The sequence below is a fragment of the Salvia hispanica genome, chromosome 4 (assembly GCF_029641045.1).
Source record: "Salvia hispanica isolate PSC_SH4W2 chromosome 4, Shi_PSC_v1, whole genome shotgun sequence".
Lineage (NCBI taxonomy): Eukaryota > Viridiplantae > Streptophyta > Magnoliopsida > Lamiales > Lamiaceae > Salvia > Salvia hispanica.
The window spans coordinates 11,404,587-11,420,351 of record NC_142695.1 but is presented as its reverse complement, the minus strand read 5'-3'; the positions used below and the strand labels follow the sequence as shown (position 1 = coordinate 11,420,351).

Here is a 15,765-nt window from a genome sequence, read left to right as displayed (position 1 = left end):
AGTGAAAAAATTTCAGCTATATTAATAGATTGAAGAACAAATTTGGAGGGTGTGCTTAAAAAAAACTATTCTCAAATATTGAAAATCTTGAAACTCCCGAAGTTGTTGTCGAGAAATTATGAAAAAAATCCGTATCATGATATTATTTTCCGGAATTTTTTCATTGGTGAGAAATAACAAACTCGGGGTAAAGTTCGTGATATTATTTGTCAATTTCAAAGTTCGTGGGAAAAACTCAATTTTTTTAAAGTTCCATGATATTAGGTATCAATATCCCTTTTTAAATGAGACTATTTTTTGTGAACATCTCAAAGTGACAAAATGACGCTATTTTCATAGACTAAGGGAGTATAATTTTTGTTTGTTAATTTTTAAAAATTTTACTTTTTCTTTTATCGTGCTTTTATAATTTTTGCAGTAATAAAATATTTTTAAAAAAAATATTATTATCAAAATATAATATAAAAAAAATGTAAAATGATGTGATTGGGTAGTCATTGATAAAACATAAAAAAGATATGGTCAGATTGAATGGATATTTATGAGGTAGGTATTGATGACGATGATATAGAAATTAATTAAATTATTAAAAAAAGTGGGTGATTGATTGGATTGGGTTGATTATTTGCTAATAAATATATTCTTTATGGCCCCGCTAATCCTGTTAACTCATTTATGATCTTGTCTCTCATACACTCCTCGAAATCGACAGCGACAGATGCGGCAATTTTACAAGTGTAACTTTGGGAACATTGTAGCCAGTGGTGGATCTTGGGGGCGGGAGGGGTCTCACCCCCTCTGTGCGACTAATTTCCCCTTATCCAAACGTAAAATTGTCATGTTTGCCCACTCCGTTTGCTTGGTTGTCGCCCCAAAGATCTAAAAAAATAGTCATTTTCGCACTAAATCAAGCTAGTACTATATATTCCGCCCCCTCCATTTCCGAATCCTAGATCCGCCACTGGTTGCATTAATCAACCACCCATTTCCAACTGAATGAAAGATTATACCTTTTTCGTGTTCCCCTCTTTTTTCAGCCAAACCCCCTAAAAAAGCTAGAGAGCAATTCAGGGACTAGGGTGAAACGGGAGGCGGTATATTTGGGGTTTTTTTTTCCGGTGAATAAACGGAATTGGGAAAGAGAGAGATGGGTTAGTATAGGATGCCGGCAACAAGTGTTATCTCGCTTTCTAAAATTGGTTAGAAATAATCATCTCTATTCGACATATTCAATCGAAGTTCGAACCATAGTCGAATGTGTTTGTTATCTCGATCATGGCCCAATAAGTCTATTGTGGATTTGTGACAACTAACTGGGTACTAGTACTATATTTCAATAATCTACACTAAGTCATTACTTTGTTTGGTCACATGCCAACAACACTAATTACTAAACTTAAGAATTCTTCGCAAGCGCCGTATACTTTCAAAATGTTTTATATATCATTTGTTCAGCACACAATTATTTTATCCTTTTTTTATTAAAAAAAATTGTATAAGAGTGAAAATAATCGTTCGATTCAATCTTATTATTCATGATAATCATTATGTAATTGCATATAATACCAAATTACCAATCCAACTAGGTAGCTGGGGTTATGGGAAGTTGGAAGTGTCAACGAGACGATAGATACAAACTCTTTTAAAGGCTCGAAGAGAGGTCATAATTTTATTACTCCCTTAGTCCATTAATAAAGATCACATTTTATGTCCTTAGTCCATCTTATTTGATCACATTACTCCCTTAGTTTAAAAATGTGATTTATAGGTACCAGAAACGATATAAACTAAAAGTTAAGTATCATTTACGTGTGAAAGTGAAAGATCAGATACCATCTATAGTTCACTCTTTTTAAAATTCTCTAGTCAAATATGAACATGTATTTGAAGCAATGGGAGTATAAAGAGAGAAAAATTATCAGAGGAAAATAGCGAAATCCAAAAACATTGGAATAGCGAAATCCAAAAAATCATCAAGAAGATGCAACAGTGGATAGCTGGGCGACGAGAAAAGGTAAAAAAGCAAAGGGCTTCTATATTCAGCCGCTTTATTTTCGTCTACTACAACCACACACCCTCTCATACATTATTCGTTTTTACTCTCTATACTTTTCCTCATCTCTTCTTCAACTGCCCATCCCTCCTCTTCCCCCCTCCCACCTCTCTCTCTCTCTCTATTTTATTTAGATATAAAATTGTTCTTCGGTTTGCGAATATAGCACATGTTTAGACCCATTAATCATGGATTCTCCTCATATTCTTGGTACTTGCACACACACACTCTCTCTCTATATGTGTTTGTTTAGGCTCTAAAATACAAAAAGGGAAGTTTTTTATTTTTGGGTTATGATTGTGTGTGTTTGGAGATGAAAGCTTTGTCTTTCAGGTAAAGGAATAATGTGGGCATACTTATTTGTTATTACAACCAAACACTAGCTATGGATGGTTCGTCCTTGGACGGTAAAGATTCTGCCTTTACCCTTTTGTCTTTACGATCGCTTTGTTTTTATTTTCTTTGCTATGCATAAAGATTAAATCTTTTCTTTTCTAACAATATTTTGTGATCGATGGGATGTTGGGTTCGTATTCGATCTGTTTGATGCTGCGATTTCTTGATTGATCTTCATTTAATTTTATTTTTGGGTTTCGATGAAATTGAATGCACGCATACTCACACACTCACGCACAGACTCCATTGCTATTACTTTTCCTGTTCTGTTTCCCTTTTTACGATTCTGTAAAATATGTCTGTTTATGTGCTTTCCAAATTATGAAGAAAAAGAGGCGATGGTGGATTCTGTCGGTTGTGTTTACTTTTTCTTGTATTTTGATTTCTATTTATCATCTAAATTTTCAAAGATGGTTGTGTGGTCATTTAGCTACTGTGCTTTGACAAGTTCCATGGTGATTTTAGTGCTTATATCATTGAACATTTGCAGTGGCTATCTAGTTTTGAATCTCTCAGAAAAGATAGAACTTTGCAAAATAGATGGCAAATCTGTATCTTGATCTTTGGTTGATCTAATTATTATGTGTTGTTCTTGGGGTGTTCCATGTTCATCTTCTATCAGTTGTCTTCAATGCCTTTCAGGCCTCGATCCTGTGTTACACGTTTGCAGTTTCAATTTTTTGTATGAGTTACTCGTACTGATTGTGTAGTTTAACTATGCAATCTTTATGTGCATGATATCGCCAGTTTATTTTCATTAATCGCCATGTGCCAAGACCTTATCTTTGTCAACAATGAAGTTGTCGCGATTGTGAGAGGTTGAGGAACCTAAAATTGAAATTTGTCCTTTGCTTCAACGTGGTTTTTTTTCTACTCTACTGAGTACTCCTATCTCTTCTTTGTCATTCCATGTCCCACGTTTTTATTGGTGTAGTACTTATACCCCGTTCAGCTCAATCTTGATGACCTTGTTTTGAACTCAGAGTTGGTGTTTGATCCATCAAAATGCAGTAAGTTGAGTATGGAACAAAAGAGGGAACTTGTGTATGAAGTGTCCGAGTGGTCAGATGGTGCCACAGAAGTGCTGCACAGCTGGAGTCATCAGGAGATATTGCAGGTCCTCTGTGCCGAGCTGGGAAAGGAAAGGAAGTACACCGGCTTAACCAAGTCGAAAATAATAGAAAATCTTCTAAAGATTGTGTATGACAAGAAAGTTATGGAACGTGGGGCTGCAAGCGTTTCAGAATCACATCCTACCTCAGAAAACGGTGAGAGGACTCCAAAAAGGCTAAGGAAATCTGATCACCCAAACCGTCTGCCTATCACAGCAGGTGCTGCTGTTACTAGCGTGCCAGATGCTGAGCAAGGTAATACAGTGTATTGCAAAAACTCGGCTTGCAAGGCTAAAATGAATTGTGAGGATGTATTCTGCAAAAGGTGCTCGTGCTGCATTTGTCGACAATATGATGATAATAAGGACCCTAGCCTTTGGCTGAATTGCAGTTCGGACCCTCCCTTTCTTGGTATGTCATGTGGCATGTCGTGCCACCTCGAGTGTGCCTTACGTAATGAAAATTCCAGCATTTCAAAACATGGGCAGGATAAAGGGCTTGATGGGAGTTTCTCTTGTGTGTCTTGTGGAAAAGTGAATGATTTACTAAGGTACTGCCTGATTTTGCTCATCGATTTAATTTCATACACTTCATATCTGAAACTGATAAACTAAGCCTACATTATGCGAAATACCGACTTGTTCATGATGTTCTCTCGAGGTACTTAATTTTTTATGGATATTCATGGTAATTAGCTCGAATTTTCTGTTGAATTATACAGCTCATGGAGGAAGCAACTGGTTGTCGCAAGGGACACCAGGCGGGTCGATATACTATGCTATAGGCTATCGTTGTGCCAAAAGATTCTTGCTGGTACCAAGCTTTACCATAATCTTTGTGCATACGTAGATGAGGCAGTATCTAAGCTTGAAGAAGACGTTGGCCCTCTCACGGGTTTACCTGTAAAGAAGGCTAGAGGTATTGTTAACAGGCTCTCTTCGGGCCTAGAAATTCAAAAACTTTGTGCCTCAGCTGTGGAGTCTCTCGATATAATGCTTTCCGAAAGAGCATTTGTTACACCTTCTAGTACGCTCTCTCTCTATGCTCGTTTTAAATTACTCTAACTGACATTTCTGTTGGCCTTATTAATGTGTTCTGAATCGCCTAGATTGCAATGCACTTGCTGGGAACTTGTTGCAGTTTCAAGAAACACGCTCGTCGTCTGTTGCATTGATACTGAATTCTGATGATTCCAGCTTGGGAAACGTAGTTGGTTATATGCTGTGGCATCGGAAAGCAGAAGATAAGGACTATCCATCGGAGCCTACCTGCAGGCTGTTCACACCTGATACAAAGCTGTTGCTTTCCAATCTAATCCCGGCTACAGAGTATTTCCTCAAGGTTGCTGTGCTCGAGAAAGAAAGAGAAATTGGATCCCTTGAGTTTCAATTCAGAACAGAGAGCTCCGAAGATGAGATGCAGAATTTGAATTCCAAGAGTTTAGAAGAAGAAAGAAGTCAAAGTCCGGCCACCAACTGCAGCAGTCTCTCAAATCCTTCCTCAGTCGAGGACGAGAACAACGCAGTCTTGCCCTGCAGAAATGAGGATAGCAACAGAAGAGATAATTATCTTCGTTTTACCAGTAATGCTGATAAGCTTGCTGCTTCAAAATTGTTTGGTAAGGATAACGACAACGAGTTCTTGGATCCATGCCTGAAAGAGGGCAATGGAGATATTATCTCTTTGTCGGATGAAGAACATAATGCGGTGAATTTCAGAAATAAAGAGAAGGAGTCGTCAACCAGTCAGATGGTTGAGGAAACGAGCACCGACGATGGATCCAACACTCCCCGGACAGGCTTGGAGTGTGTCCCCTACGTCGACAGCTTGCAGGTCACTCCCTGCAAGATGGACAACATGAAGGACGGAGGTGGAAGGAAGAAGAGGTGCAAAACCAACGGGAAGGGTATCGACATTGTGTCCAAGAGAGACGAGGAGCCTCAAGCAGGCAGCTCATCAAAGAAGAGGAGTGGAGAGAGGCACGATGAGGAATGCCCTGGCATCGGGGACAAGGATTTTGAGTACTACGTGAAGGTGGTTCGGTGGTTGGAATGCGATGGTCACATTGACACTACGTTTAGGCAGAAATTCTTGACGTGGTACAGCTTGAGGGCCACTCCTCAAGAGGTACGGGTTGTGAAAGTATTTATTGATATGTTCATTGAAGAGCCGGCGTCACTTGCAGGTCAGCTTGTCGACAGCTTCGCGGACGTTATATCAAACAAGCGATGCTCGACGGTGCGTTCAGGGTTTTGTTTGAAGCTCTGGCACTAAGAGGTTTATTGTTTTATTATAGGATTGAATTCGTGCAGATCTTCAAGAGATTTGCCTGCTTCATTCTTTGAATTTGAAATGTGATTGATTGATCAATTGAAATAGCTTCTTAATCATTTATGAAGAAAATATGTTGACAGTTAGGATTTTGTTCATATTACAAGCGCAGTAGCACATTGCAATGGACATATAGGCATTTATGTTCACGTTTGGGTAGTAATTGGAGTGGGAGCGTCTGCTACGTTTCTTTTCCGATCACGATCTCGTTTCCTGTCTCCGATCGCGGTGATCGCTCATGGCGGACGGCTGAGATTCGGGACTTATGAAAGGTTTTGGGTTTTACGGTAGGAGTAGTACTATTTAACTAGTGTTTTAGGATGTACCAGAAAATTGAAAACTGCAACCCACTTGAAGTTGAGCAGGTCTTCCACGACTTTCTACTACCTCCGTAGTACTTGCAAAATACTCTCTTTGTCCCATAAAAATATAGGCATACAATATGGCACGAGAAGAAACCAATATTATTATTAGTTTTTAGTTATTATATAAATTGTATTTACCTTGATGTATAAGAGTAATAAATTTGAATAACTTTTCACAAATAGAAATACTCATATTTTTATGGGACGAACGAAAATAGAAAGTGCATATATTTTTATGAGACGAATGGAGAAAAAACTTTTGAAAGAGAATGGGGTTTTAAAGCACAATTGGTAAAATAAGATTTGGTAAAATAAGATTTGGTAAAAAGAAAAATGAGTAAAGTAAGAGAAAGGAGGAAAAAAAAAGTAGAAATAGAGTGAGTGAATTGTGGGTTTCACTTCCTAAAATAAAATGTTAGAAAGTTTCTATTTTTAAGGTACGACGCAAAATGGAAATAGTTTCTGTTTTTAAAGAACGGAGGTACTAGTATTTTTTACTTCATCCCTTAAGGGCATCCGCAATGGTGCGGACGATGCAACGGACGATGCATCGTCCGTCGCATCGTCCGCCACTGTAGCATCGCGGACGATGGGTTAACCATCGTCCGCGCCCGATACATCGTCCGCGGATGATGCGCGGAGGATACTCCATCGTCCGTCGCATCGTCCACCACTGTGGACGACGCGGACGATGGATCGGACAATGCTCACGCGTTTTGTTTTATTTATTTTTTTTCCAAAATTTTTTCTTATTTAAACACTACAATTCTCTACCATTTCACACACTCCAATTTCACATCTCTTCAATTATTCTCTCTCATCGTCTCAAAAATGAATCCCGACGACTACGATTTGAGTACATCGGATGGCTGCAGACGGGCCTTAACTCGAGCCTTGTTCGATGCCGTTAATGAAGCCAAGGCGGAATGCTTGGCATTGCAGCGTGAGCAGGCGGCGGTGGCGCGGGTCCCTCGCCCGATACGACGTCGGACGTATGTCCCCCGCGAGCACGACGTAGCGCACGAACGTCTGTTCGCAGATTATTTTGCCGAGAATCTAAGGTGGGGCTCGAATGTTTTTCACCGACGTTTTAGAATGAGCCGAGATCTTTTTCTCCGCATTGTGCACACCTTGGAGGGACGTGATGAGTACTTCCAGTTTCGGGAAGACGGGATCGGCAGACGCGGACTTACGCCGTTGCAGAAGTGCACGGTTGCGATCCGCCAGTTGGCCTACGAGACACCAACAGATATGTTCGACGAGTACCTTCACGTCGGGGATACAACTGGCCGCGAATGTCTCAAGAAATTTTGTAAGTTAGTTGTGGAGGCTTTTGGCAACACATATTTGCGATGCCCGGCTGCTGATGATTGTCAGAGTCTGATGCAGATGCACGAGACGGTGCACGGCTTCCCTGGGATGCTAGGGAGCATCGATTGTATGCACTGGCAGTGGAAGAACTGCCCGACAGCGTGGAGAGGCCAATTTACTAGCGGCTACAAGGGCAGCCACCCGACGATGATCCTAGAAGCCGTCGCTGACCACTGCCTCTGGATCTGGTATGCCTACTTTGGTGTAGTCGGGTCGAACAACGACATCAACGTCCTCAACTCGTTCACCCTATTCGCCGATCAGTGCAGGGGTCGCGGTCTGGCCATCCAGTTCACTGCCAACGGCCGCACACATCATATGGGCTACTACTTGGCCGAAGGCATATACCCAAGGTGGCCTGTTTTTTTGAAGACGATCAGCTGCCCAATTGGTGAGAGGAGAGTCTTGTTTGCGGCAAAGCAGGAGTCCACGCGGAAGGATGTGGAGCGGGCTTTTGGGGTGCTCCAATTGCGGTGGGCAATCATGAAAGGTCCGGCGCGTTTCTGGTACAAGGAAGTCATCGTCGACGTCATGTATGCGTGCACCATCATGCATAACACTATAGTCGAACAAGAACGTGGACATGTCACCGATTGGGTGGATGATGAAGCCAGATCTAGCTCCAGCACGGCGACCTCACCTGTCACTCGAGGATTACCGGTGAGCTTCGGTGCGGTTCTACAGCGACAGGCCTCAATGCGCAACCAACAAGACCATACTCAGCTCATGACCGACATGATTGAAGTAGTTTGGAACCGCAACCGCCGCCGTTGAGAAATTGTACTTTTTTATTTCGTATTGTAATGTTTTAATTTTAATGAAATGAAGTTTTTTTCCAAATTTTGAAGTATTTAAATATTCAAATAATAGATAAAATGCTTAGCGCGTCGCTTAGGGCGGGCTATAGTCCGCCCCACTGCAGGTGGAATGGGAGGAGGATAAAATGCTGACGTGGTGGTGCATAGGGCGTCGCTTAGGGCGTCCCACTGTGGATGCCCTACTCTCCAGTGACGGCCGCAGGATTTTGATACTGGGGGGTTCAAACTAACATTAACAATTGTTGCGTATTTTTAGTATCAATAACGCCAGAAACAATCACGACATGAACAATACACATAATGTGAGATACTCCCTCCGTCCCAGATAATTTGGGACACTTTGACCCGGCACGGATTTTAAGAAATCTAATGGAAAGTGAGTTGAAAAAGTTGGTGGGATGTAGGTCCTACTTTTAAAGTAGTTTTATAATAAAATGTGAGTATGAATGAGTTAGTGGAATATGGGGTCCACTACCAAAAATGGTAAAAGTGAAATGGGACAAATTTTGTGGGACGGCCCGAAATGGAATATTGGATCGAATTATCTGGGATGGAGGGAGTAAATAAATTGAGAATGAGCAATATAAATTAAAGTGCATAGATAATGTCAACGTCGAAATAAATAAAGAATATATTTTTAAATAAAAAGCATAACATTATAATTAAATTGACTAATATGATATATATGCATAAAATATAACTAAATAATTATTTTTATTCTTAAATTATAAAATTTACTAGTTTTTTATGTTGTATAACAATATTTACATAAATAAAAAATAAACAAAATTATATAAATCACTAGTGTGAAAAAACATGAATGAATCAATTACTATTAGCTAATGAATTAATTATGAGTTTCGAAGAAATGAATTAATTGCTAGAAAAATGAATCAATCTAGCTATAAAAAAATAAAATGGGCATAGATTATAAAAATTCCTAAATAAATTAATGGATATATGATTCCATTTAGCTGAATAGCTTTTGAGAAAATCCAAAAGTCAACAAATGTTTGCTACAAACTGGATTCGAACCTGCAACGTTCTAGAAGAACGGCCTACCGTTTGATCAACTTGGAATGAAAAGAAAAAAAAAAAAAAAACGAATGAGACAGTTATTATTGAATGAATAATATATATATATATAGGGAGATGATCAAAACAAGTATGTGTTTAAATCCAGAAATGCAGCCCAAATCTTGGCCCTAGGATTAGATGATTTAATGGTCAATAATTAACCCAAAACACGAAAGGTCATAATTAAGTAGTTTTAGGTCATATTATAAGATTTGGGTTTATGTCATGTTAAGATCATTTTAGGTCATGCTTTGTTAGCATGACCTAAAAATGCCTTACATATGACCGTGTTCTGCATTTCTATATTTAAATCTGGTCTTCATAGATCAAAACCCTATATATATATATATATATATATATATATATATATATATATATATATATAATGGATTCTAAAATGGGTGGGGGTTCCAAGTAGGAGTGGCAAATCGTGCGTGTTGTGTCGTTATCGTGTCGACACGATAATGACACGACACGATGATAACAAATACGAACACGACCCATTAAGAAAACTCCAAACACGAACACGAACACGACCCGCTATCCTCAGACACGAACACGACACGAACCACTTCGGATCACAAGACACGAATAACAACACATATATGACACGACACAATAATGACACTATAATAATATTATTATAATATATTAATATTATTTCAAATATTAATTTTAAATTTAAATTTAAAATTTTTAAAATTTAATTTAAAATAAATAAATAAATAATAATATTATAATATATTTATATTATTTCTTAACATGTAACACGAACACGGCACGAAGTTTACGTGTCGTTATCGTGTCGACACGATAAGGACACGAACCAAATAAGCCTTGACATATACCCATTAATTTCGTGCGGGTTCGTGTCGTGTTATCGTGTCGTGCCAAAAATTGTCAGTCCTAGTTCCAAGGGTCCCCCATGTCCCTTGGTAGGTCCACCACTTACTCTCTCCTCCTATAGAAATAGACCGAATTTCCTTTATTGTTCGTTGCATTGAGATAGTCCATATTTTCATACTCTCTCCGTCCCCGATTAATTGTCACTTTTTGACCGGGCACGAATTTTAAGAAATGTAAAGAAAAGTTGGTTGAAAAAGTTAGTGGAATGTGAGACCCACTTTTTATATTGGTTTTATAATAAAATATGAGTGAAGTAAGTTAGTGGAATGTGGGACCATTTATGGTAAATGTGAAGTGTGACAATTATTTAGGGACGAATCGAAATGGAAAAGAGTGACAATTAATCGGGGACGAATGGAGTACTATATTTTTTTTAAAAAGCCAAATACATACTCCCGCGTCCGCCAAAACTAGACACATTTTGCTATTTTATGTTTACGGCCATTTAAAGGCAATTACTACCTCTGTCCCCAAAATTTGTCCCGCTTTGATCCGGCACGGATTTTAAGAAATGTAATGGAAAGTGAGTTGAAAAAGTTAGTGGATTGTGGGTCCTACTTTTATATATTAGTTTTAAAATAAAATGTGAGTATGAATGAGTTAGTGGAATAATGGGTCCACTAGTGAAATGGGACAAATTTTGGGAGACGGACGAAAATTGAAAAATGAGACGAATTTTGGGGGACGGACGGAAATGGAAAAATGGGACAAATTTTCAAGGACGGAGGTAGTAACTTTTTTTCATTTTTAGTAAATGGGCATACTTCACTAACTCATTACACTCACATTCTACTATAAAATTAATATACTCTCACCATCCCACACAAAGTGAAGCATTTCTATTCCGGCACGAGATTTTATGTAATGTTGTTTTGTGAGTTAAGTGGAGAGAATAAAATAAGAGAGAAAAATAAAGAGAGTGGTGTTTCTAATTTTAGAAATATGTCATTTAGAATTAAACATCTGAAAAAGGAAAATAGTTCACTTAGAGTTGAATGGAGGGTGTATAAAAATGGAGCTCACATTCCACTAACTATTTATTCATTTTCTTTATAAAGTCAAACAATATTTTAAAACTCATGCTGAGTCAAAATGTGTCTATGCGATCAAAAAAGTATTATATTGAAGTATGATCATCTTCAAAATCTTTCAAATCCTTGCTTTACAGATACATAAAGAATCTGATTGAATGAATGAAAGAACAGAGATCGATTTTTCTTTAATCCAGTCACTCCAATCCTAAGTTTTGCATCAGAACTTCAACGCCACGCTTTGTATAAATAGAAAAAATATATCATATGTAAATATTCCTAAATTTTAACAAATATTATTATAATTCAATGTATATCACCAAACTTACCAGATTACAGATATATAATCCCCACGCCCACACCAAAACCAAGAGAGATACGATTATATAGCTATTCCCTATAGTAGGATTAGCTATCAAATCCTTATTAAGTTGCTACAATTTTAAAAAACAAAAGTTGATTAAAAGATATGTTCCTAGCATGTGGAATGCCAAAAAATTAAGTCATTATTGGGTTTTATAATATTAGAGAGACAGTTTTGATTTGGAACTTTAGCTTTTGGAGGAAAGCGGATGAGTGGGAAGTTTCTCATCCCCTAATCTCAAATCTCGATGATAAATATTCTTTACTTTAATTTTTTATTATTTCCTATCTCCAATCACACCCTTGATCATTTATCATGATTCCATTATCTGTTGTCTAACTCTTATTTTAATCCTTCTTTATTAAAATATTAATCACAAGGTTGGCTAAGATTGATTTAATCTATCAGACGAAATAACCTCAAATTTTATATGATTATTTCAAAAATCAACTTATTTCATTTTCATTGACTGCAATAATTACTCCTTATTTTATACAATCATATTAAGATATGTGTTTGTGACGGTGTGAATTTCGGACAATTTACAAGAAATGGATAACAATATTGTTTTAAATTTATTCAGAAAATGTTACTACTACTATTTAATCACCAATATATATAAATCTGAAAAAGTGGTAAGGAATCTCACATTATTGAGAACGTCATATTCACTTGATTAAACATTGTATTAAAATAGCAACAATTAATCAGACCACTAAAAACTCTTCAGACGCCAAAAAAATTGAAAGGGATTTATACTGTCTGCAAAAAGAAAAACCAACTTTTCTTTTTCTTCTATTCATTAATCAAACTTTATTATAATCATTAATTATCACTTTTTCCATTTTAAATTTTTGCAGCAGCTTTTTTTAGCAAAGAAGAACTTGCCTGGCATATTTACTTCTATGGCTAAAATTTAGTAATAAAAATAGAAATGGTGTATGTATATGGAGTGGGGTCTTCCTAACACAACACCTCTAAATACAATGCACTGGTTAAATTAAAGAAATATAGTAGTAGTAATTAATATTAGTATATGACTAGCAACAGCTAACTCATCTCTTCTTTTCTTTCTCATACACAACACATGCTCATACACAAATCCAGCCTGTCCACCTTAATTATTTTATGAAATCCCCATGATTTTTATTTGATTTCTTGTTTCTCCAAAGAAAGAGGCATAGGACTTTGTATCCTGCCCTCTGTGCTTGGATTATTCAAACACACCATATACATATCTTGTCATAACCCCTTAGATTTTCATTTGTTCTTTTTTTGAAGTTGAGTTGTATTGTCCGAAATTCGACGTGGGGTTGCCATTTGTATGAAATCTGGAGCATGATGATCATCAGCTGGCTGGCTTGTTTGCTTGTGGGATTCATTTCATTTTCTTGAGAGATAAAAAGAAGAAAATCTTGTTCAGTTTTTGAGTGTATAGATGATCATAGTTTGAAGATATGCAATGAAATTCATACCCGAATTCAACGTTCATTTCCAGGTAATAGATGTTTTCCTTCATTCTGATCTCGCACTTTGTTGAATTGAAGATGAATGCATCATGATAGTACTGTTTTTCTTTCTATTATTATGGAATTTTTTCTATATCTGGCAAAAGAAAAAGACATATCTATTTTTCTTATTCAAGAATTATAAACTTGTGTTTGAAAATGTAGTTTTCCTAATCAAGAATAGATAGCATTAGATCACTACTGGAATCCATTCATGAAAAAGAATTCTAAGCCTCTCTTTTTGACTTTATTTTTTCATGTGTGCAACAACTTCAAAAGGCATCTAATTTTTAACATAAAACCACTGTTTTTAATACATTATCTTCTCCTCACACTAACTCAAAGTCCCATGAAAGGAATCGATGATGTTAACAAGCATAGTTAGGCGAAGAAAAATCCTTTCTTGAAAGGACACAACCCAAATTAAAAAATATCTGCATGAGATTGTAATAGTATTGTAGTACACTATTAAATCCTCAAATATAAGCAAAGAATCAATAATATTTAGGGCCCCTCTCTCTCTTTTGACAATCTGTACCACTAATGATTTAGTTTTTGAGATAGTTTGTTAAGTTTTTCTCTTGTTGAAATCTAAGTGGCCACAATCTTTTGTCTATCTTCAGGCATGACAACCAAATTTGAGCATTCCATAATTAACAACACTCCCCACTTGTATTATCCAAAGCCATCTCTCATGGATAGGTTTCTTGAATCCCAAAAAATTGAATCCATGAGAAAGAAGATGCTGATGCAAGAACAACTCTTCAAGCACCAGGTACACCTCTCCTTATATACAACTTCACAAAAAAATAAAATAAAATAACTATTGTTAGTACTTAGTAGTAAAAAAAAAGTGATCTGATAAATTAAATTCAGGTGCAAGAGCTACATAGGCTATACAATCAGCAGAGGAAGCTGATGCAAGAAATCAAAAACGGGCTAAAACAGCAGAAGGAGACGAGAGACGTAACTGAACCCGAGGGCACTCCATCATCGAGCACGCATCGATTTGAAGATGATCATGGGTTGAAAAGGATGGATGAGGAGGTGGAGGTGGAGCTAACGCTGAGCATCGGGCATTGCACGAGGAAACGAAGATCGAAGAGCGCAGAGATTCAAGGGTCCGATGTTGCTTCTTCGTCCTCCACCAGTGTGTATCAAGAGACAAGGCGGCCGCATTGGCTGCTGCAAGATCTCAGCTTGAATAGAACATGATCGATCACTTTTTCTTTCTTTCTTAACTTATAAATTAACAGATTCAGTTGGTGTTTTTAGATGATGCAGTTATTTGTACAAACTGTCTAACACTTAGTAATTTATCTCTAGTTTAAAAAAGTGTTATGATTATTGGATAAGCACTGCCTACGTTTTCATTTGGCAAAACTAAGAACAGATTCCCACAGTAATACAATAATCTAATTATCTAATGGAATATTTATACATCGAAATTCGAGTATTGGAGTCAACCTGCTCAAGTTGAATTTGATGTGTCTTACTTCCTTTTTGCCCCATCTAATTATAATGTGTGGATATTGATCACACTACAACAAGCACATCCTTTTAAAGTTATTTCCACATGGAAAGATTTAATATAATTAGATCAACAATTTTGATGCATATTAATTGGTCATGTGATTTAGTTTTATGTTATTGTTTGAAATTTGAATACATGCAAAATACACATATATACATATATATGGTCCTATTAGAGTAATAATGTAATAGTGGATAACAATTAGTACCATATACTTAGTCATTCGATCCGAAAATAAACGCATCGGATTTAATCACCCGGTCGAGTATCAATACAGAGCAAAAAATTTCCAGTATAAGGTTAATATGGTCAAACTCTAAATACGCACACCATTTATTTTTGTGATTTCCGAATTAAAGAGATCCCATCCTAATTTCGTGCGATAGATTAATTATGTTGATATACCCATTTCATAGTTTGTTGATATACTGGTGTAATTTATATTTAGATTAATTATGTTGATATACCCATTTCATAGTTTGTTGATATACTGGTGTAATTTATATTGATATATATAGAGAGAGAGGTGTATTCTTATACTTTTTCTATATTACATGTTTTTTCCTTTTTAATCCCAATCATTCATTCTTATCATCTAATGGCCAAAATTAAGGCCTGATCATGCATTTTTTATTAATTAAAAAAATGGAAAAGGGCTTTTAAGGGAATGATGATGTTGGTGGTTATGGAAAGTCCATGATTTTCTCCTCACAGAATATTGCGTCGGTTTTTTTCTTCTTCTCCCAGAATTTTTTCTTCTCTTTCATTGTGAAATTAACCAATCTTCTCTTTCATCTTTCAACGTTAGTTCTTCGTTAAAAATCAAATCGTGCGTTTGTGCGAAACTTGCCTTGGTTGTAATTATCGTATGCAGTTTGTGCGTTTGTGCGTTATTTTTG

General features: G+C 36.8%; 3 protein-coding genes across 6 annotated transcripts; all 3 read left to right on the top strand.

The window, feature by feature from the left end:
* Window positions 1–1,996: 1,996 nt before the first annotated feature.
* On the top strand, window positions 1,997–5,978 carry LOC125195863 (VIN3-like protein 2). Of its 4 annotated transcripts, none has more exons than XM_089057259.1 (5): window positions 1,997–2,014; window positions 2,387–2,460; window positions 3,461–4,111; window positions 4,283–4,587; window positions 4,670–5,978. In XM_089057259.1, exons 3-5 carry the CDS (start codon window positions 3,471–3,473, stop codon window positions 5,833–5,835), a joined length of 2,112 nt encoding a protein of 703 aa, XP_088913385.1. In that variant the 5' UTR covers window positions 1,997–2,014; window positions 2,387–2,460; window positions 3,461–3,470; the 3' UTR covers window positions 5,836–5,978. The 4 variants fall into 4 exon arrangements, with proteins under 4 accessions (XP_088913385.1, XP_047950086.1, XP_088913384.1 ...); XM_048094129.2 differs by lacking the exon at window positions 1,997–2,014 and adding an exon at window positions 2,071–2,263; XM_089057258.1 differs by lacking the exon at window positions 1,997–2,014 and having other exon boundaries at window positions 2,071–2,460.
* A 234-nt stretch (window positions 5,979–6,212) lies between these two features.
* LOC125194653 (uncharacterized) lies at window positions 6,213–8,402 on the top strand. The gene is made up of 2 exons (XM_089056531.1): window positions 6,213–6,257; window positions 7,200–8,402. The coding sequence occupies exons 1-2, from the start codon at window positions 6,213–6,215 to the stop codon at window positions 8,400–8,402; spliced, it is 1,248 nt and encodes a 415-aa protein (XP_088912657.1).
* Window positions 8,403–12,880: 4,478 nt separating this feature from the next.
* LOC125197005 (ras guanine nucleotide exchange factor Q-like protein) lies at window positions 12,881–14,606 on the top strand. The gene is made up of 3 exons (XM_048095696.2): window positions 12,881–13,322; window positions 13,956–14,107; window positions 14,209–14,606. The coding sequence occupies exons 2-3, from the start codon at window positions 13,958–13,960 to the stop codon at window positions 14,545–14,547; spliced, it is 489 nt and encodes a 162-aa protein (XP_047951653.1). The 5' UTR covers window positions 12,881–13,322; window positions 13,956–13,957; the 3' UTR covers window positions 14,548–14,606.
* Window positions 14,607–15,765: the final 1,159 nt, after the last annotated feature.

What these genes read in the sequence shown, in the direction of transcription:
- LOC125195863 (XM_048094126.2), top strand. Translation starts at nt 2,439, where the DNA reads ATGGATGGTTCGTCCTTGGACG. An exon ending in GGATGGTTCGTCCTTGGACG is followed by an intron (nt 2,461 to 3,432) that starts GTAAAGATTCTG and finishes TTTTGAACTCAG; the next exon opens with AGTTGGTGTTTGATCCATCA. An exon ending in AGCATTTGTTACACCTTCTA is followed by an intron (nt 4,588 to 4,669) that starts GTACGCTCTCTC and finishes TGAATCGCCTAG; the next exon opens with ATTGCAATGCACTTGCTGGG.
- LOC125194653 (XM_089056531.1), top strand. Translation starts at nt 6,213, where the DNA reads ATGTACCAGAAAATTGAAAACTGCAACCCACTTGAAGTTGAGCAG. An exon ending in ACCCACTTGAAGTTGAGCAG is followed by an intron (nt 6,258 to 7,199) that starts GTCTTCCACGAC and finishes TTGGCATTGCAG; the next exon opens with CGTGAGCAGGCGGCGGTGGC.
- LOC125197005 (XM_048095696.2), top strand. Translation starts at nt 13,958, where the DNA reads ATGACAACCAAATTTGAGCATTCCATAATTAACAACACTCCCCACTTG. An exon ending in AACAACTCTTCAAGCACCAG is followed by an intron (nt 14,108 to 14,208) that starts GTACACCTCTCC and finishes AATTAAATTCAG; the next exon opens with GTGCAAGAGCTACATAGGCT.